The sequence below is a fragment of the Oncorhynchus nerka genome, linkage group LG2, assembly GCF_034236695.1.
Source record: "Oncorhynchus nerka isolate Pitt River linkage group LG2, Oner_Uvic_2.0, whole genome shotgun sequence".
Classification (NCBI taxonomy): domain Eukaryota; kingdom Metazoa; phylum Chordata; class Actinopteri; order Salmoniformes; family Salmonidae; genus Oncorhynchus; species Oncorhynchus nerka.
This window is the reverse complement of record NC_088397.1, coordinates 18865721-18888669: the sequence shown is the minus strand read 5'-3', so window position 1 is coordinate 18888669 and position 22949 is coordinate 18865721. Positions and strand designations below refer to the sequence as shown.

At 45.3% G+C, this 22949-nt stretch overlaps 1 protein-coding gene across 1 annotated transcript in view; it reads right to left on the bottom strand.

Moving 5' to 3' along the window:
- Window positions 1-4638: 4638 nt before the first annotated feature.
- LOC115132147 (prostaglandin F2 receptor negative regulator-like) overlaps window positions 4639-22949 on the bottom strand; it is a 50581-nt gene continuing 32270 nt past the window's right edge. The window contains exons 9-11 of the mRNA XM_029664435.2: window positions 22302-22409; window positions 7181-7486; window positions 4639-7083 (exon numbers count right to left, since the gene is read on the bottom strand). Of these exons, the coding sequence (XP_029520295.1) occupies window positions 6920-7083; window positions 7181-7486; window positions 22302-22409 (578 nt within the window). The 3' untranslated portion in view covers window positions 4639-6919. The remainder of the gene's footprint in view (window positions 7084-7180; window positions 7487-22301; window positions 22410-22949) is intronic.

Here is a 22949-nt window from a genome sequence, read left to right as displayed (position 1 = left end):
TTCATTCAAACAATGCAGTCAATCCACAGCCATACACTGTCTGAAATCAGTTGATGATAGGACTTACTGATATTGCATCATGTAATAGAACTCACAGCTTTCCAAAAAAACACACCTGTTTAGATATTTTAGAGGCTATTTATACACAATGTGTATAAAACCCCTATAAAATACATTCTAATTATATAACAATATTTTAGGTTGACAATTCTATTACACAATTTGATATTTTTTATTTCACCTTTATTTAACCAGGTAGGCAAGTTGAGAACAAGTTGTCATTTACCATTGCGACCTGGCCAAGATAAAGCAAAGCAGTTCGACACATACAACGACAGAGTTACACATGGAGTAAAACAAACATACAGTCAATAATACAGTATAAACAAGTGGTAAATGGAGGTAAAGGCAAAAAAAAAGGCCAAGGTGGCAAAGTGAATACAATATAGCAAGTAAAACACTGGAATGGTAGATATCACATGCCTTACTTTTATTTTCCTGCATAAGTCAAATCAGGATTATGCCTCTACTGCCATTCATTCTAATTAGAATGATTTGTTTTTCTCCCTGACCAATATGGCTGCAGTTTTAACCTCATTCTGAAACTTTTATGACATAGCCCGTCTAGTAATTTAATAGGATCGCTATGCTCCAGTCACTCTCCAGCCCTAACAACTGATTCCAGATCAGAGCTGTTCATTTCAAGGCTATTGTCAAGGTAACAGGTCATGTCTCCACTGCAGACAATAGAAATAGAATACCTATGATCTTCTAGAATGGTAGACGATTATAGCTAGAATAGAGTGATTCTAATTGCTACATATGTTTTCCAAACTCTGACAGGCAAAGAAAAAGATCAACCAAAAGGTCACAGAGCTCTAAAGTGCCCAATTGTAACCATGGAGATGAGAATATTTACATTCTACCCCGACCTTTGCCCTATGGGAAAAGTGAAGGAAGAGAAGAAGGAAAGAAATGACAGAAAAGTTGATTCAACATGGACTGTATTGATTCTCAGTCTGGGAGAGGAAGAGAAAGGCTTTTGACCTGAATGAAGGCAGTCCAGAAGTCATTTCCTACACTGTTAGGAATCTTCTTTAGCCTCGTTTGTGTCACAGACTAGTTGATTCTGATAACTGATTGATTTTTAAAAGAGACACAGCCTACAGTACAGTACTGTATTCTTAAGGACAAAGTTCTAAAATGTACAATTAGCTGGGCATTTTAACCATTCATTTGACTTGTATTAAGTCCCTCTGGATAACACAAGTTTATTTAAATAAGGAGCCTGAAATCCATCGTCAATACTAACATCCTAAATCCCTCATCACAATGGCAGCACTAGACTATAAGATTCTCCAGGATTGGCATTCCTAATGCATGCATGTGGTGAAGCAGGAGACTGATGAGGTTGGAAAGAACTTTGTCCTCCCTCATTGTTCCTTAAGCCAGGCAGAGTAGTTCTAAAAATGGTGGGGGGGATTGAGTCAGGCAGAGTAGCTGTGTGTGTAACAGAGGCGGGACTGAGGGCGTCTTATTGTCTGGAGACATCTGATCTGTTCACTGACCTAAGGAACATAAAGCTTAGACTCAGCTGTTTTAACAGAGAGAAAGAGACTGCCGTAACCAGAGAGAAATCGAGGGATAGAGAATGGGACAAAGAGGGAGGGAGAAAGAGATTACATGAGTTATATATATATATATCCTGATGGAAGTTCTTTACCCTTTAGGTTAACAAACAAAAACAGCCATTAGATTGCAGCACTGAATTATTGAAAGCACATTCCTGGTAGGCATCCATCCACCATATTGCTTTCAATCACCCTGTGTTTTCAGACCAGAACACGAGGGAGAGCAGAGGATGAGAGGAAGCCATTTTAGGCTATTAAGATGCAGCCTTTAGGCTCTCGTCTGTCACAGCATCAGATGAGTGGTTGTTGAGGAAAGGAGAAAAGCCAAGGCATCTATGACAGTGGAATGGAATACGACCACAGAGGCAATGCTGTGTGTGTAGGATGTATGGGTATGGGGTTAATTCAATATTCGGCCATTCTTCACTGAGCCATCCTGAGCATCTAGGAGATGCAACACCACAATGCCAGCAGCTGTATGGCAATGTGAGGGGACCTGACCTAAATAGCCCCATGGGGCTAGCATGCATAACAATGGACTAGATCAGGGTTACCCAAACTCGCTTCTGGGGCCCTCCCTGGGTGCACGTTTAGTTTTTTGACATAGCACTACACAGCTGATTCAAATAACCAACTCATCAAGCTGGGAGGCCCCAGGGCCGAGTTTTAGAATCCCTAGATTAGATGACCGCAGGCAGGGCCTTAATGTAGGCTGATTGAAGGCTAATAAAGTCTGCTCCGCGTTGGCAGAAGTCTCTGTGGCTCCGTCCTGTGTTTATTATAGTGTCTGTATGGCTGTGCTAAATCAACATGAGCAGAGCTAATAGGCATTAATGTTAGTCACTCAGAAAGATGGCTGTGCCAGCATGGATGGACAAACAGGGTGATGCAGTCAGAGCTGATGGGATATGTGTTCTTTATTAAGGGTTAGAGGTTAGAGGTCAGGGGTCAGGGCTACTTAGTGATTAGAAGCATATTGGTGGTTAGAAAGGGTCAGGTTTCAGTCCCCTCTAGAATGATACAACAGACAGCTAAAGGGCTTCAACGTAGCTTCCCGCAGGCTGTGAGCATTCATAGAGCATACATAACAGGTTATGACAGCCGTATGAACGGATCTATAAACAGCCTTAGAAGCACACCAGCAGCCGTAGTGGCAGAGGTTAAATAACTGCAAGATAATAATCAGTGAAGATGTATATGGATTATGGGAGGGAGATATTGAACCAAATGGCCATGTGACTGAAATCCAATCAATTTTCACATCCATGGGTTGTGTTTGTTTGATTGATTTCATTTCTATGAGCCAGGGCCTCCTGAGTGCTGTGACAGTGATGGGTGAGGACACCGGGGAAGTTGGCACAGAGGGACGGTCGCCCTGGAGAACACACACAGCCTTACAAGGACAAAGCATGCGCCTACCAACTCCTAGAGTATGACACTACTGGAGGTGTGTGTGCGCAAGTATTCTGTGTGTATAGTATTGACAGAATATAACTGTGGATAGGGGGAAACTAAACATAGATATAGGTTACGTGTGTATGTGTGTGTGTGTGTGTGTGAAAAAGAGCGTTTGGAGGTGGAGGCAGATCAGATCACACCCCCAACTTGTTCTCCCCCCCTCTGTAGACAGTTGCCATGGCGAGGCGTTGACGAGTCATCGCCACATTCCGGGGCATGGCTCTCCCCTCTGGACACTCGCCTCCTCTCAAGTTTAACATTTACTCTATGCTGTGTACTCATGCAGTCGCCTCCTGCTGCTGCTGAAGAGCTAGAACAACCAACATACCAGAATCATTAACCTGCACCTCACGGGTGTCAAACTCATTCCATGGAGGGCCTAGTGTCTGCAGGTTTAGTTTTGTTCCTTTTAATTAAGCCAGACAAGGTGAGGGGAGTTCCTTACTAATTAGTGACCTTATTTTCATCAATCAAGTACATGGGAGGAGCAAAAACCCACAGACACTCAGCCCCTCGTTGGAATGAGTTTGACAAGGGATGTACATGGTTTACGAAGCAGGATTTGATTAGGCTTAAGCATATCACACAACTGACCACATTGCTTAATTCTAGCCAACTGCAATCAGACCGACAGGAGTGTTTACTTAGTTAGCCGGGGGCTAGGAGTCCATTTGTGTGGCCAGGTCCAACTCTGGACCTGGCCACCCAGGTCTAGAGTTGTTGTAAACTGTTGTTCTAAGCCATCAGGCCCAACCAACAGATCCCAGAGATGATATGTCTAATACAGGAACCACCATTGAGGATCAAGCAAGGCCTTAAAGGATGTGTGTCCAGACGAAACACACACACTCATCACCAGAGGGGGAATGGAGGATACAGCACCAATATCTGGGTCAATCTTTTGAAAGCGAGAGAAAGATGGAGAGAGAGAAAGAGGGGAGAAGAGAGCGAGAGAAAGATGGAGAGAGAGAAAGAGGGGAGAAGAGAGCGAGAGAAAGATGGAGAGAGAGAAAGAGGGGAGAAGAGAGCGAGAGGAAGATGGAGGGAGAGAAAGAGGGGAGAAGAGAGCGAGAGAAAGATGGAGGGAGAGAAAGAGGAGAAGAGAGCGAGAGAAAGATGGAGGGAGAGAAAGAGGGGAAGAGAGCGAGAGAAAGATGGAGGGAGAGAAAGAGGGGAGAAGAGAGCGAGAGAAAGATGGAGGGAGAGAAAGAGGGGAGAAGAGAGCGAGAGAAAGATGGAGGGAGAGAAAGAGGGGAGAAGAGAGCGAGAGAAAGATGGAGGGAGAGAAAGAGGGGAGAAGAGAGCGAGAGGAAGAAACATATAGGGAGTAAAGGAGAGCGAGGGATTAAGAAAAACAGGTGGGAAAAAGATAGAGAACGTGAGAGAAGGTGAGGAAAATAACTCACTGGAGGCTGACAGTTCTAAACATAACACTCATCTGCATTTGTAATTGAGAAAGAGCGAGAGAGGACACAGAAGCTGTTCCCTGAAGAACAACAAGAGATGGAGGGAAGGAAGGAGGGATACAACAAACCAGCATCAGTCGTGGTACTGTTATAAAACATTTATTCTGGCAGAAATATTTGAAGTTTTTCAGAGGCCTGGAAGCAGAGGCGAATCATAAAAAACCCTGATTGATCATTACCCAGAGAAACGTCGGCACAGAATAAGATATTCATGTCAGATAAAAATCCATATTGGGCTTTACAATCATTTACAAAAAGACTTAGAAATCTATTTCAAATTACAAAAAATAAAATGACAGTAAGGATCTTTAAAAAGAACTTGCAGTGTTTTGTGTTGGTTGTTGTCCTATCGGTCTGTGGTTCTAGACTTTAGGGAGGTTCTTCGAATAGATCTCAGATCAGCTTCCCCAAGTCCAAACCTGAACTAAATAATTACGAGGTTGCACACAGAACAGACCTTGGGTCAGTGCTTAGGGGCACCTTTCACCCACACAGTGGGACAGCTCGAGGCCTGATACCAATACTATAAAATGCATCTCTTTCCTTCAAGTACATGTCTGATCTCATACAGATGTATGGCAGCTGATAGCCAGGGTTCCACTACACATCTTTCACCAATCCAGTCATGTCAGATAAGGAAGGATACAATTTCTAAGTATTTTAACAGGGCCCTGGTTTATTGATTGGCACACAGCAGCTCTTCTCCCGTCGGGGGCGCTAGTGAGTTAAACCAGGTCAGATCCCAGAGCCAAAGCCCCAGTTGGTACCTGGCCAGAACCTAGATACAGCTGGTGCCTCTCACAGGGTTACATTGGCAGTGTGTATACAGGACAGTGTGTGTGTGCACGAGGAGTGTGATTTTATTTGTAGATGTTGGGGTACATGGCACTGGGTAAGAGGAGTGCTCGATCAAGCAGTGTGTGTTTACTGTTGTTGTGCATGACAGTATGTTGAGTGTTGGCAGTATATGGAGTGTGTGTATAGACAGGGTAGCATTTCAGGGGTGGTAGTTGACATCAGGTACAGGACCATTCTAAAAAGGCCTTCTGGGTCTAGGTTGGGGTAATTAGCAGAGGGTAGGGCTGGTCTTTGTCACTGGGCAGAATACTGCTGGGCCAACCACTAACCCCAGGAACACACACAACAGCCCTGAGAGCCCCAGCCCCATACAAACACAGCATAGTCCTTTCTATGGACACACAGCTATTGTACTGTACCAGAGACAGGGGAAGAAGACTCCCTAAGGGACTGGGCCCTACTAAACTGGGAGGTGACATGGAGATTGCTTTCAGGAATGGGTTTGTTAACAGTTCTCTCTAATCCTTCTACATTGCATTCCAGGGGTGTATCTCCATGCTCTGGCTTCCTCGTCCCGTCTTCTTCGCTTCATCTGCACTGATGTGAATGAAACGGGTAGGCTTCAAACATTATATTGCTTAGATCCATCCTGTGTTTATTGATCAGTGCAGATGAAGGAGAGGAGACGAGGAAGCCACGTTGGGACTATTCAGCTAGAGCCAGGCATTGGCTGGTAGTGTGTGTGGAGCACTGCAGGTTCCACGCATGAATCCAGTATGCTACCTATATAAACAATGTCTCCCTCTGACTGTGTCAGTCCATATCATACCACTCCTCTCAGTCACCACCACTAGTCCACTCTCTTATTGGCCAGCTTGCTCCTCAACCTGCCCCATATAAACGCTAGGTCCAACATAACATCAATGTCCTTCACAGTGGGGGTAGCACCAGTGTCAGTGTAGGGGGTTACAGCAGGTGAGCTCTGGGTCCTTAAGTGTCTTTCACTCGCTCTAGAGGAGAGCCTCTGAGGTCATCAACGTGCACCAGGGAACCTGGCTAGTTGCTGTTGAGTTACTGAAATGACATCACACCAGGAACGGGGCAGGACAAAATGGGTAAAGCGGCTCTTTCCCAGCCTCAGGTGTGGCAAACAGCACAAATATAGCACACACACCTCCATTTAAAAGCAGTCTCATTTCAAAAACTAGTGATGAGGACAAACGTAGACAAAGTCCACTAAGGTAGGAATACTCCAGGGCTGTTTGGTGCAATACCTAACATCAATATGTTCACATAGGCAGACTAGATATCCTGTACTCTTCTTTAGCAGTTGATTCAGTTCAGTGTTTCTTTCCCCTCTACAGCTCCACAGTAAATGTCCTATTGTCTCTCCTCCTCCTCCTCCTCTCCCGTTGGTGCGCTTAAAAGCTCCACGGAGCGCACCCGAAGGGCTGTGATTGGTCAATTGTCTGCCGTTGCCGTGGTAATGTGCCGGCGCGGTAACGTGTGCGTGCTCGTAGTTCATCAGCTGGAGAAGTGGTGGTCGCTCCAGCGGGCCTGTGCTAGTCAATCCATCTCCAGGTCCATGAGTTTGTTGCGTGAGCGGGGGGTGTGTGTGGTGTTGCGGCAGCAGCAGTGGGCACAGATGAAACCCAGGAGGAGAGAGAAGAGCCCCACGGACACAGAGGCTACAGAACCGTACAGCAGAGGCAGCTTTAGAGAGTCCCACACTGGAGGGAGACAGGGAGACACAGACCGAGAGAGAGAGAAAGTGTTAGTTACTGTACACACACACACACACACACAGTGCCCCCCATCCTTACTCACTGGGGAATCGTACAGTGAGGAACACCCTGGTAGAGGTGAGTTCTGCCCCATGTGTCCAGGCCCCTGTGGAGGCAGACAGGTACCAGGGCGTGGCCTGGCAGTGGTACTCCCCGCTGTCGCTGTCCTGGGTGGCGTGGATGTTCAGGGCGTAGGTGTGTGTGTCTGTGCGCTCCAGGGACACGTCACTGCTGGCGTTGCGCGCCTCCTTCTTGACCAGACCGAAGCGGTCCACGCTGGCCAGTAGGGTGCCTTTGTTCCCCCCTCTCAGCCGCGTGAGGTACCAACGTACCTCGTAGGACAGGTCATCTGAGGGAGGAAGAGGAGAGAATTCTATTAAAACCACTTCATTGGGTTTATGTAATAGAGCTAACATCAGCAGATTAAAACTGTGGATGTAGGGACAGGAAGAGGGGAGACTGGATAGAGCAACAGGAAGAGACATGGAGGGGAGACTGGCTAGAGAGAGACGAGAGGGGGAAGGGAATGGGACGGAGAGACAGAATAGAGGGGGAGGGGACTGGATAGAGACACAGAAGTAGAAGGGGGAGGAGAAAATGTAAAGTATTTTATAGAAATCTTTTCCATGTGGTTGAGGCCAAAGGTTTTATCAGTCTATCGCTGAACCTACAGTTAGTGTCTGGTGTTGCCACCGTCTCAATGTTGATCTGTGATGGGAATTCATGGATCTGAAGAAAAACTCTACATGTGAATAGACATGCTATCACTGAGAGAACATAGAACACATCTTCCATATGGATACATCTGTTTCTCTATCCATGTATTCATACATCTGTGTTTCTGTGCTAGGGGCTCTTAGCAAAGGTCTAAAGAGGAGTAGCTTTAACCGGTCATTAATGTGTCTAAAAGGGACTATCATTACTGTCCCACCCACACACAGATTACACATCAATACTATGTGTGTGTCTCTACAGCCACCTTTAGAGAACATCTCACAGAAAGAGACCAAGAGGGAAGGAACAAGAATAAAATAAAGAATAAGATGTTCTAGAGAAGATGAAAAAAAAAAAAAAAGAGAACGAGAGAGAGCACCGAGTGAGCGAGAGAGCACCGAGTGAGCGAGAGAGCACCGAGTGAGCGAGAGAGCACCGAGTGAGCGAGAGAGCACCGAGTGAGCGAGAGAGCACCGAGTGAGCGAGAGAGCACCGAGTGAGCGAGAGAGCACCGAGTGAGCGAGAGAGCACCGAGTGAGCGAGAGACGAGTGAGCGAGAGACGAGTGAGCGAGAGACGAGTGAGCGAGAGAGCACCGAGTGAGCGAGAGAGCACCGAGTGAGCGAGAGAGCACCGAGTGAGCGAGAGAGCACCGAGTGAGCGAGAGAGCACCGAGTGAGCGAGAGAGCACCGAGTGAGCGAGAGAGCACCGAGCGAGCGAGAGAGCACCGAGCGAGCGAGAGAGCACCGAGTGAGCGAGAGAGCACCGAGCGAGCGAGAGAGCACCCAGCGAGCGAGAGAGCACCGAGTGAGCGAGAGAGCACCGAGCGAGCGAGAGAGCACCGAGCGAGCGAGAGAGCACCCAGCGAGCGAGAGAGCACCGAGCGAGCGAGAGAGCACCGAGCGAGCGAGAACCTTGAGAGCGAGAACCTTGAGAGCGAGAAACGAGAGAGCGAGAAACGAGAGAGCGAGAAACGAGAGAGAGGGCAGTGCCAGTGATCCAGAATGTGGTATGACTTCTTCAGTCAGATTTGCTATCCTGTCCAGCAGCCTCTAATGACTGGACATCTTAACCACCAATACAGAGTTCTCTCCACTGGAGAGTTGGAAGTACAAATAAATAATTAGGTACTATGGGGTGAATCCTAACTTTAAGTAACATTTTCACTTCGCATCAATGTGTGACTAACTGCTAATACAAGGCCTACTTAGTAAAAAATATGAAGATGCTGATGGTAATGATGATGATGAATAAGATGGGGAAAGGCAGGAAGGGATACATCTATATTTATAGAGATGGAACGGAGGGCACCGCGACCCCTCGTTTCCACAACCTCGGTGTCCGGATTCAAGAGGTGACTGGATGTGACACGAGCCTAAATGTAGAGGACCGCTGGACTAACGGACCAATCAGGCCGATTCCTGCAGACCTAATTGAGGACTGGTCAGTGGACGTTAGTCTTAAAGAGATAGTTTGGTAGCTGGGCTGTTGTCAGTCGTAACCCTTTTCACTCCTAGAATTGGGACTGTATGGATAGGGCCAAATTGAAATGTTTTTAACAGAAGAAATATGAAAAATAATATGCATAACCAATGATAAGGGAACAGTTTGGAGATTAAGGGGAAATTATCTGACCAAAAGGTGAGAACACAACAGTTCACCTGACAAGACTGAATCTAAACATTATACTGTCATGGCCAAAAGTTTTGAGAATGACACAAATATTAATTTCCACAAATTTTGCTGCTTCAGTGTCTTTAGATATTTTTGGCAGATGTTACTATGGAATACTGAAGTATAATTACAAGCATTTCATAACGGTCAAAGGCTTTTATTGACAATTACATTAAGTTGATGCAAAGAGTCAATATTTGCAGTGCTGGCCCTTCTTTTTCAAGACCTCTGCAATCTGCCCTGGCATGCTGTCAATTAACTTCTGGGCCACATCCTGATGGCAGCCCATTCTTGCATAATCAATGCTTGGAGTTTGTCAGAATTCGTGGGTTTTTGTTTGTCCACCCGCCTCTTGAGGATTGACCACAAGTTCTCAATGGGATTAAGGTCTGGGGAGTTTCCTGGCCATGGACCTAAAATATTGATGTTTTGTTCCCCGAGCCACTTAGTTATCAGTTTTGCCTTATGGCAAGGTGCTCCATCATGCTGGAAAAGGCATTGTTCATCACCAAACTGTTCCTGGGTGGTTGGGAGAAGTCGGTCTCGGAGGATGTGTTTGTACCATTCTTTATTCATGGCTGTGTTCGTAGGCAAAATTGTGAGTGAGCCCACTCCCTTGGCTGAGAAGCAACCCCACACATGGTCTCAGGATGCTTTACTGTTGGCATGACACAGGACTGATGATAGCACTCACCTCGTCTTCTCCGGACAAGCTTTTTTCCGGATGCCCCAAACAATCGGAAAGGGGATTCATCAGAGAAAATGACTTTACCCCATTCCTCAGCAGTCCAATACCTGTTGCAGAATATCAGTCTGTCCCTGATGTTTTCCCTGGAGAGAAGTGGCTTCTTTGCTGCCCTTCTTCACACCAGGCCATCCTCCAAAAGTCTTCGCCTCACTGTGTGTGCAGATGAACTCACACCTCCCTGCTGCCATTCCTGAGCAAGCTCTGCACTGGTGGTGCCCCGATCCCGCAGCTGAATCAACTTTAGGAGACGGTCCTGGCGCTTGCTGGACTTTCTTGGGCGCCCTGAAGCCTTCTTCACAACAATTGAACCACTCTCCTTGAAGTTCTTGATGATCCGATAAATGGTTGATTTAGGTGCAATCTTACTGGCAGCAATATCCTTGCCTGTGAAGCCCTTTTTGTGCAAAACAATGATGATGGCAGTTGTGTGACAGAGGAAGAACAATGATTCCAAGCACCACCCTCCTTTTGAAGCTTCCAGTCTGTTATTCGAACTCAATCACCATGACAACGTGATCTCCAGCCTTGTCCTCGTCAACGCTCACACCTGTGTTAACGAGAGAATCACTGACATGATTTCAGCTGGTCCTTTTGTGGCAGGGCTGAAATGCAGTCAAAATGTTTTGGGGGGATTCAGTTAATTTGCATGGCAAAGAGGGACTTTGCAATTAATTGCAATTCATCTGATCACTCTTCATAAGATTCTGGAGTATATGCAAATTGGCATCATACAAACTGAGGCAGCAAACTTTGTGAAAATTAATGTGTGTCATTCTCAACTTTAGGTCACGATTGTACACTTCACTTACACGTTTCTCATAACGGAAATCTAAAAATACTCTGGATACATTCAGTAACATAGAAAATGGTTGCTTAAATGGGAAGAGGTCCATGATAAGGCGTTGCTCTGCCTTCTTGACATCTCAGTCGAGGGAAAGTGTCAGTAACATGCATGTCAATCAAAAAACAGCCCATTATAAAGCTCAACGTGGTTCAGGTGTGCATCGTTTGAAAGCCTGTTCTATTGCCAACATTAGTAGTTCCGTGCGTGTTCGGCTGCCAACATTAGTAGTTCCGTGCGTGTTCGGCTGCCAACATGAGTAGTTCCGTGCGTGTTCGGCTGCCAACATGAGTAGTTCCGTGCGTGTTCGGCTGCCAACATGAGTAGTTCCGCGTGTTCGGGCTGCCAACATGAGTAGTTCCGTGCGTGTTCGGCTGCCAACATGAGTAGTTCCGTGCGTGTTCGGCTGCCAACATGAGTAGTTCCGTGCGTGTTCGGCTGCCAACATGAGTAGTTCCGTGCGTGTTCGGCTGCCAACATGAGTAGTTCCGTGCGTGTTCGGCTGCCAACATTAGTAGTTCCGTGCGTGTTCGGCTGCAAATGTTCTTCACAATACGAGAAATAGGCTCATTCTGTTCAGAACAATCCAGGGTATAACATGTAATCTTGTAATTTTACACCAAAAATAGCAAATAAACGTTGATACTGTAAATAAATACATTTTAAAATATGGAAATGTAAAGTACACATTATGACATCAAACCGGTATTATAATCCTCAACGTCTCGTCTTTCAGAACACACGGACTCCTCTACATTTACAGCATTCCCCTCGCTCAGATTACAAACTAAATGACTAAAGTAGCCAAAATCATCCGCAACGAGTTACAGGTGCTGAGACTAGTAGTTTTAAAAAGTAGTGGTGGTAGTACGTTGCTAGGTAACAATGTAAACAATGCCACTTTATATGAACGGGACCATGTGTATGTTGTCTCATATCATGGGCAGGAGAGGCTCTAACAATGGGAACTCTAACCCACCCGTCATATAAACACATTTAGAACGTCTGCCAGTTGAAACTCATACAACGCTGTAAAGCAGACAGCTTGAGCTCTGACGTCATATACAACATGTTACTGTACAGCCCCTGCATTCCAATTGAGGTGCTCATTAATGACAAAATCTGCCATTTTCAACCAGTATATGGGATGACAGGGGCTGTGAGTGTAAAGGGTTAATAGTTGGTAGCTGGGCCTTTTATATTGAATAGTAAGCAGTGTTTCTATGAAGCCACTTAGGAGATCCTTTCAAATGGGAACTAAGTTATAAAGCTTCATAAAGCCACAGTTTGCCTCCTTTGACATTGAAAACAATTATAACAAAGGACAGGAAGAGAGAACATGAAGATATTGAAATAACAACATCCCTGGAGTTGTGTGAACACCCATTACACTATCCAAATAGAAGATATCTAAAGGGGAATTAAGGTGACCCACCACACCTTAGAGAAACAAAAAGGTACCTGCCAAGACCCCCTGCACTGCAGATAACATTCTCTCACGCACATATGCCTGCGAACACACACACACACACACACACACACACACACACACACACACACACACACACAGATTGGTCCCAGCTGTTTCAGTGGACTGTAATTCCTTGAATACACTGCTCTTTGAACCACATGCGTTGCAACAATAACCAAGACGGCAAAACAAATACATTATCACCAGTGTTCCCATTAACAAGCTTGATCCCCACCACAACACAACAATGTAAGATTCCTCCCACTGGCCCCTTTATCCTCCCCTCCACCTCCACCATCCTCCCCTCCACCTCATCAACCAGGATCCGCTAAGGAGAAATAAAACTAGATTGTCTTCACATCGAAATGAACTGAATAAAATACATTTGATTGGTTCATTCCATGTATTAATCCCCAGAGGGGGGAGTTAGTTAGTTTTGCCAGCAGCAGCAGAAGGTAAAGACCAATAGTGGTAGAGACACTACAGGCACAGAAATCAACAGGGATACTGCCACTGATGTCTGATAGAACAAAGTCTATTACACGTGGGCCATAAAGCGCTGCTACAACACAGCACACAGGAATACTAAACACTGCATGGACCTCGTAGAATCACAATGAGCAGAACGGCCATTCCAATTACGAGCAATGGGCCATGACCGACGGGCAGCGGCCATTTTGGGTGTCTCATTTTGAATTGACGCTAACAAGTCACGACGTCGCGTAAATTCTATTGTGTCGCCAATATTTGGTTGGAATGTGAAAAATGTTGTAATTCATAGTTATGGGCTGATCTAAGAGACATATTGTGCAGTAGGGTGCCATTTCACACACAATGTCTGTTCTGTTACCCCTTCTATGTCTATGCTCAAGCCGTCCTCCCCTTTATTACCAGAAGGACTTAATGGCCTGAGTGAGTCTCTTTCCCCGCACCAGTGAGTTAGACCGTTCTCTCTTCACCAGTCCTTTAGGTCTCTCCAGTCTCCTCTTCTCCCTGTGAGGGGGAAATGGACCATGGAATGTAACTAATTAATTACTGGCTGTAGAGGAGAGGAGAAGAGAACAGGGTTGGCAGGCTAGTTTGATTCTGTGGGACAGGCTAGGAGAGAACAGGTTTAGCAGGCTAGTTTGATTCTGTGGGACAGGCTAGGAGAGAACAGGTTTAGCAGGCTAGTTTGATTCTGTGGGGCAGGCTAGGAGAGAACAGGTTTAGCAGGCTAGTTTGATTCTGTGGGGCAGGCTAGGAGAGGAGACTAGAGACTCAGTGAACTGCTCTAGTCGTAAAGGATGGTTCAATCCTAGTCAGACGTTTATATGCTTCTTTAGTGGGTTTACATTTTTTATTTTATTTAACTAGGCAAGTCAGTTAAGAACACATTTTTGTTTACAATGACGGCCTACCCCGGCCAAAACCGGACGACGCTGGGCCAATTGTGAGCTGCTCTATGGGACTACCAATCACGGCCGGATGTGATGCGGTACTGGGCCGAGTCCATATTCCACTCCATTCAAAGAAAAATTAAAACCAATAAACTATTTTATGTTCCATCTTTCTCTTGATCTTAATTTAACCTCCTGTTGTCCTTTTTATGTTTTGTCCTCTCATGGCAGCAACTGGCACAAGCAGGGACAACGTCTTCAGTGTCTCCCCTAAGGAAACAGACTCCATACTCTGGGTACAGAGACACAACAGCATCTGAGAAAAACAGCTGTTGCTTGTCAGCTCCAACTGCTGCCAAACAAACAAACAAACACATAACTCTGCTCTTTGATGACAACATCCTCGTGTCCCAACCACTCACACACACTATACCTTTGCTGTGCATTCCTCACGTTGTGTACATCTGACGTCTCCCGTTAGTCTTGGTCAGCAGACATCAGCACGCCAGGCCAACAGCTAGCTAGCTTTCTCAACAGCATCAGTTCACAAGTGCAACATTCCCACCAACACATGTGCAGTCTGTCGGTCTCACACAATCACCACACCGGCTGTGTCCTAACGGCCTAATATACATGTATTTCCTTGATGTCCACTAATCTGAAAGGACATGATGGATAAAAAAAATATATATTGGTCTATCTGTTATATCAGCTGGGAAAGGAAACAAGGAAAGGTGGCTGTTTGTGTCATCTTGTGGTCTCTCTGTGACGCTCAGTGCTGCATAGGAATGTGATTCTCCTGCTCAGGCTTGTTCCTGCACTGTAAGTGTTGTATATAGAGTATCACTGTTGATTACTCAACACTTACACCAAACCATCAGTCTTGTCAGGTACTATCCAGTCACTCTCCTTTCTATAGAGCAGTGGTTCCCAAACTTGTTATAGTCCCGCACCCCTTCAAACATTCAACCTCCAGCTGCGTACCCCCTCTAGCACCAGGGTCAGCTGTACCCCCTCTAGCACCAGGGTCAGAACACTGTTTTTACCATCATTGGAAGCCTGCCACACACACTATACATTTATTAAACATAAGAATGAGTGAGTTTTTGTCAAAAACCCAGCTCGTGGGAAGTGACAAAGAGCTCTTATAGGACCAGGGCACAAATAATAATAATCAACCATTTTTCTCTTTATTTAACCATCTTACATATAAAACCTTAAGTCATCGAAAATTGTGATGAACTCACCACAGGTTAATGAGAAGGGTGTGCTTGAAAGGATGCACATAACTCTGCAATGTTGGGTTGTATTGGAGAGAGTCTCAGTCTTAAATAATTTCACAGTCTGTGCCTGTATTTAGTTTTCATGCTAGTGAGGGCCGAGAATCCACTCTCACATAGGTACGTGGTTGCAAAGGGCATCAAGTGTCTTAACAGCACGCTTTGCCAAGGCAGGATACTCTGAGCGCAGCCCTATCCAGAAATATGGCAGTGGCTTATGATTAAATTACATTTTCACAGAAACGCTTGTTTCTGGACGAGAGGCAGGGCACGAAAGGGATAACGAACTCAGTTTGTGTCATCTGTTTCAGGAAAGTACCTACGTAATTGAGCACCCAACTCACGCAGGTGCTTCGCTATATCACATTTGACATTGTCCGTAAGCTTGAGTTAATTTGTACACCAAATAAGCAAAGAAATGACAGTCCATCATTACTTTAAGACATGAAGGTCAGTCAATGCAAAACATTTCAAGAACTTTGAAAGTTCCTTCAAGTGCAGTCGCAAAAACCATCAAGCCCTGTGATGAAACTGGCTCTAATAAGGACTGCCACAAGAAAGGAAGACCCAGAGTTACCTCTACTGCAGAGGATAAGTTCATTAGAGTTATCAGCCTCAGAAATTGCAGCCCAAATAAATATATCACAGAGTTCAAGTAACGGACACATCTCAACATCAACTGTTCAGAGGAGACTGTGTGAATCAGGCCTTTATGTTCAAATTGCTGCAAAGAAACCACTACTAAAGGACACCAATAATGATAAGAGACTTGCTTGGGCCAAGAAACACGAGCAATGGACATTAGACCGGTGGAAATTTGTCATTTGGTCTGGAGTCCAAATTGGAGATTTTTGGCTCCAACCGCGTGTCTTTGTGGGACACAGTGTGGGTGAATGGATGATCTCTGCATGTGTATTTCCCACCATAATCTATGGAGGAGGAGGTGTTATGGTGTGGGAGTGCTTTGCTGGTGACAAAGTCTGAGTTATTTAGAATTCAAGGCACACAACCAGCACGGCTACCACAGCATTCTGCAGCAATACGCCATCTCACCTGGTTTGGGCTTAGTGAGAATATCATTTGTTTTTCAACAGGACAATGACCCAACACACCTCCAGGCTGTGTATTTTACCAAGAAGGAGAGTGATGGAGTGCTGCATCAGATGACCTGGCCTCCACAATCCCCAGACTTCCACCTAATTGAGATGGTTTGGGATGAGTCAGACTGCAGAGTGAAGGAAAAGCAGCCAACAAGTGCTCAGCATATGTGGGAACTCCTTCAAGACTGTTGGAAAAGCCTTCCAGGTGAAGTTGGTTCAGAGAATGCCAAGAGTGTGCAAAGCGGTCATCAAGGCAAAGGGTGGCTACTTTGAAGAATCTCAAATATAAAATATATTTTGATTTGTTTAACCCTTTTTGGGTTACTACATGATTCCATATGTATTATTTCATAGTTATGATGTCTTCACTATAATTCTACAATGTAGAAAAAAGTAAAAACAAAGAAAAATCCTTGAACAAGTAGAGGTTCTGAAACTTTTTGACAGGTAGTAAGTAAATATATATATCCTTCAAGGGTTTCTCTTTATTTGTACTATTCTGATCAATTTAATGTTGTTTTAATGGACACATTTTTTTTGCTTTTCTTTCAAAAACAAGGACATTTCTAAGTGACCCCAAACTTCTGAACGATAGTTCTAACATATTGGCAAAAGGGTTTTCTAATGATTAATTAGCCTTTTAAAATGATAAACTTGGATTAGCTAACACAACGTGCCATTGGAACACAGGAGTGATAGTTGCTGACAATGGGCCTCTGTACGCCTATGTAGATATTCCATTAAAAATCTGCCGTTTCCAGCTACAATAGTCATTTACAACATTAACAATGTCTACACTGTATTTCTAATCAATTTGATGTTGTTATATTAAAATGGACAAAAAAAAAATTCTTTCAAAAATAAGGACATTTCTAAGTGACCCCAAACTTTTGAACAGTAGTGTATATATTTGTTTTAAAATGTGAATCACGTTTTTATTATACCCCCGACGACATTTGGGAATTTTATTTGGGAATACATGCCATCACTGTGGATTACTCAACATTTACACCAAACCATCAGTCACACCAGTTTCTCTCCTAGACATCTGTTCCCCAAGTCTCTCTGCCATTTGGTTTCATGTGATATTGTTGACAGTTTAACAGCACCTCACATATCCTACATCAACAGCATTAATATGGGGATCAAATATGCCCCTCCTCTGTAAGAGAAGAAGGAATAAATAGTGTGTGTGTACGCGCGCTAAAGACAAAGGTTGGGTAACACCATCCGGTGCATGACTAAACAACAGAACACACACACCTACCCATGTGAGTTTAGGACACCGCAGATGGCATGGTTGGGCAAAACCATATCAGTCAGCACATGACTAAACGAAACAAACCACTGCCACACCTGAAGGAAACGAGATGTATCGGTTTTAGTATTAGTAGGATTATTTGGAACAAATTGGCTTGAATAGTGTGTCACAATACCTATTTTGAGGCATCATGACCAAGTTAATAAGAAGGTAAGTCTGGCTCATGGAATTCTTAAAGCTACAGGTCAGGGTTTGCAGGCTTTTACTCCAGCCTAGCTCTAATTAATTAACACCTGATTCAACTAAATCAGAGGTCTTGATAATCAGCTGATTGGTTGAATTGGGTATGTCAGTGCTGGGATGGAACAAAAGGCTACACCCGAAAGCTCTCACCACTGTCAGAGAAAATTCTGCCGTCGATTGAGAAGACAAAATGCCATTCTAACCAAAAAAAAGCCATGAGCTAATTAACAGACTAACAGTGTAGTTCAGTAATACCATTCCCCTGCAGCCTTCTAGATGTCTCCCTGTAGGTAACTAACTGAGAGACTAACAGTGTAGTTCAGGAATACCATTCCCCTGCAGCCTTCTAGATGTCTCCCTGTAGGTAACTAACTGAGAGACTAACAGTGTAGTTCAGGAATACCATTCCCCTGCAGCCTTCTAGATGTCTCCCTGTAGGTAACTAACTGAGAGACTAACAGTGTAGTTCAGGAATACCATTCCCCTGCAGCCTTCCAGCTGTCTCCCTGTAGGTAACTAACTAACAGACTAACAGTGTAGTTCAGTAATACCATTCCCCTGCAGCCTTCCAGCTGTCTCCCTGTAGGTAACTAACTGAGAGACTAACAGTGTAGTTCAGGAATACCATTCCCCTGCAGCCTTCCAGCTGTCTCCCTGTAGGTAACTAACTAACAGACTAACAGTGTAGTTCAGTAATACCATTCTCCTGCAGCCTTCCAGCTGTCTCCCTGTAGGTAACTAACTGAGAGACTAACAGTGTAGTTCGGGAATACCATTCCCCTGCAGCCTTCCAGCTGTCTCCCTGTAGGTAACTAACAGACTAACAGTGTAGTTCAGTAATACCATTCCCCTGCAGCCTTCCAGCTGTCTCCCTGTAGGTAACTAACTGAGAGACTAACAGTGTAGTTCAGTAATACCATTCCCCTGCAGCCTTCTAGCTGTCTCCCTGTAGGTAACTAACAGACTAACAGTGTAGTTCAGTAATACCATTCCCCTGCAGCCATCTAGCTGTCTCCCTGTAGGTAACTAACAGACTAACATTGTAGTTCAGTAATACCATTCCCCTGCAGCCTTCCAGCTGTCTCCCTGTAGGTAACTAACAGACAAACAGTGTAGTTCAGTAATACCATTCCCCTGCAGCCTTCCAGCTGTCTCCCTGTAGGTAACTAACTAAACAGTGTAGTTCAGTAATACCATTCCCCTGCAGCCTTCCAGCTGTCTCCCTGTAGGTAACAGACTAACAGCCTAACAGTGTAGTTCAGTAATACCATTCCCCTGCAGCCTTCCAGCTGTCTCCCTGTAGGTAACTAACTAAACAGTGTAGTTCAGTAATACCATTCCTCTGCAGCCTTCTAGCTGTCTCCCTGTAGGTAACAGACTAACAGTGTAGTTCAGTAATACCATTCCCCTGCAGCCTTCCAACTGTCTCCCTGTAGGTAACTAACTAACAGACTAACAGTGTAGTTCAGTAATATCATTCCCCTGCAGCCTTCCAGCTGTCTCCCTGTAGGTAACTAACTAAACAGTGTAGTTCAGTAATACCATTCCCCTGCAGCCTTCCAGCTGTCTCCCTGTAGGTAACTAACTAACAGACTAACAGTGTAGTTCAGTAATACCATTCCCCTGCAGCCTTCCAGCTGTCTCCCTGTAGGTAACTAACAGACTAACAGTGTAGTTCAGTAATACCATTCCCCTGCAGTCTTCTAGCTGTCTCCCTGTAGGTAACAGACTAACACACTAACAGTGTAGTTCAGTAATACCATTCCCCTGCAGCCTTCTAGCGGTCTCCCTGTAGGTAACTAACAGACAAACAGTGTAGTTCAGTAATACCATTCCCCTGCAGCCTTCTAGCTGTCTCCCTGTAGGTAACTAACAGACAAACAGTGTAGTTCAGTAATACCATTCCCCTGCAGCCTTCCAGCTGTCTCCCTGTAGGTAACTAACAGACTAACAGTGTAGTTCAGTAATACCATTCCCCTGCAGCCTTCCAGCTGTCTCCCTGTAGGTAACTAACAGACTAACAGTGTAGTTCAGTAATACCATTCCCCTGCAGCCTTCTAGCTGTCTCCCTGTAGGTAACTAACAGACAAACAGTGTAGTTCAGTAATACCATTCCCCTGCAGCCTTCCAGCTGTCTCCCTGTAGGTAACTAACTAACAGACTAACAGTGTAGTTCAGTAATACCATTCCCTGCAGCCTTCCAGCTGTCTTCCTGTAGGTAACTAACAGACGAACAGTGTAGTTCAGTAATACCATTCCCCTGCAGCCTTCCAGCTGTCTCCCTGTAGGTAACAGACTAACAGACTAACAGTGTAGTTCAGTAATACCATTCCCCTGCAGCCTTCCAGCTGTCTCCCTGTAGGTAACTAACTAACAGACTAACAGTGTAGTTCAGTAATACCATTCCTCTGCAGCCTTCCAGCTGTCTCCCTGTAGGTAACTAACTAACAGACTAACAGTGTAGTTCAGTAATACCATTCCCCTGCAGCCTTCCAGCTGTCTCCCTGTAGGTAACTAACTAACAGACTAACAGTGTAGTTCAGTAATACCATTCCCCTGCAGCCTTCCAACTGTCTCCCTGTAGGTAACTAACTAATAGACTAACAGTGTAGTTCAGTAATACCATTCCCCTGCAGCCTTCCAGCTGTCTCCCTGTAGGTAACTAACTAACAGACTAACAGTGTAGTTCAGTAATACCATTCCCCTGCAGCCTTCCAGCTGTCTCCCTGTAGGTAACTAACAGACGAACAGTGTAGTTCAGTAATACCATTCCCCTGCAGTCTTCCAGCTGTCTCCCTGTAGGTAACTAACTAACAGACTAACAGTGTAGTTCAGTAATACCATTCCCCTGCAGCCTTCTAGCTGTCTCCCTGTAGGTAACAGACTAACAGTGTAGTTCAGTAATACCATTCCCCTGCAGCCTTCCAGCTGTCTCCCTGTAGGTAACTAACAGACTAACAGTGTAGTTCAGTAATACCATTCCCCTACAGCCTTCCAGCTGTCTCCCTGTAGGTAACTAACTAACTAACAGACTAACAGTGTAGTTCAGTAATACCATTCCCCTGCAGCCTTCCAGCTGTCTCCCTGTAGGTAACTAACTGAGAGACTAACAGTGTAGTTCAGTAATACCATTCCCCTGCAGCCTTCCAGCTGTCTCCCTGTAGGTAACTAACTAAACAGTGTAGTTCAGTAATACCATTCCCCTGCAGCCTTCCAGCTGTCTCCCTGTAGGTAACTAACAGACTAACAGTATAGTTCAGTAATACCATTCCCCTGCAGCCATCCAGCTGTCTCCCTGTAGGTAACTAACTAACAGACTAACAGTGTAGTTCAGTAATACCATTCCCCTGCAGCCTTCCAGCTGTCTCCCTGTAGGTAACTAACAGACTAACAGTGTAGTTCAGTAATACCATTCCCCTGCAGCCTTCCAGTTGTCTCCCTGTAGGTAACTAACTAACAGACTAACAGTGTAGTTCAGTAATACCATTCCCCTGCAGCCTTCCAGTTGTCTCCCTGTAGGTAACTAACTAACAGACTAACAGTGTAGTTCAGTAATACCATTCCCCTGCAGCCTTCCAGCTGTCTCCCTGTAGGTAACTAACTAAACAGTGTAGTTCAGTAATACCATTCCCCTGCAGCCTTCCAGCTGTCTCCCTGTAGGTAACTAACTGAGAGACTAACAGTGTAGTTCAGTAATACCATTCCCCTGCAGCCTTCCAGTTGTCTCCCTGTAGGTAACTAACAGACTAACAGTGTAGTTCAGTAATACCATTCCCCTGCAGCCTTCCAGCTGTCTCCCTGTAGGTAACTGCTATGTTCCACCATCAGGAAAAGAAGCTGCAACTGCCCATAAGATTACCATGACATTCCATTACGTTCTCTGATATGCACGTGAATAACAGGAAGGCGTATGTGTGTATGCATGTGAACACACACACACACAGCTGGGGTTCTGAAAAATGACACCCCCCACTTGCATAATCACACAATCACATTCAGACAAACACACACAGCTGCTATGAGCAGAACACTTTGTTCTGATCTCTGACCGGTCTCGTGTTAGACTGGACTGAAGAATATAGAAAGATAACAATATGAAAGAGACAGAGAGGAGGAGAAAGGACACAGAGACCGACAGACAGAGACACAGTTATGTAATCTAATAGCTGAGGGAGGGAGAGGAAGACAAAGTGATAGAGAGAGTTGATAAGAGAGAATGAGACAGAATGACTTTCAATAAGAGATCACACTGCACTCCTCCCTGAGCTGGGAGAACGGGAGAGATTGAGTGCAGAAAGAACAGTGAGGCAGGAGGAGGACAGGAGGAAGGGAGGAGAGGATGGAGAGATGTGAACAGGACAGCTGATAAGAAACTAATTAACTCTCAACACTGGAAGGTTGTGTCTTATGGATACAGTCATCACCTGATGAGAGTGTGTGTGTCGTCCCCTACCTGACTTGGGGGATGCTCCAGAGATGCTGAGGGCACACACCATCTTGGCGGTCTCCCAGGGATACAAAGTGGTGGTGTCAGAGCGGATGGCCACAGCGAACGAGGGGCCTACAGGAAGGAACACAGAGGTTAGAGGTCAGGGGTTACATTCACTGTGTTAACACCCCTAACACTGGTACTTCGCCAGGTCTTTCAAAGGTGTTCATCCAAACAGCTCCTCTCAGCTCACTGAGCCAGTCAGAGTGTGTGTGTGTGTGTGTGGGGGGGATAAGCACCTACAGAGGGACTCAGTATGGTGTCTCCTCTAACACACACACGATAAAGAGAGCCAGTGATACGGATCATTGCGGCTTCTAACTGATTTGTCCAGGAAAGGTTGGTTATGGGGTGCCGTTTTGAAGCTTCCACCCCACAGAGAGGAAGAAGGGCTGCAGGTAGCCTAGCGGTTAGGAGCGTTGGACCTGTAACCAAATGGTTGCTGGTTTGAATCCCCGAGCAGACTAGGTGAAACATCTGCCGATGTGCCCTTGAGCAAGGCACTTCGCTATATTTGCTCCTCTAAGACGCACTGTATTAGAGCGTCTGCTAAATTACTCAAATGTAAGAGAGAGAGCGTGTGTCTTTCCACAGTGAGAGAGAGCTCAAGGG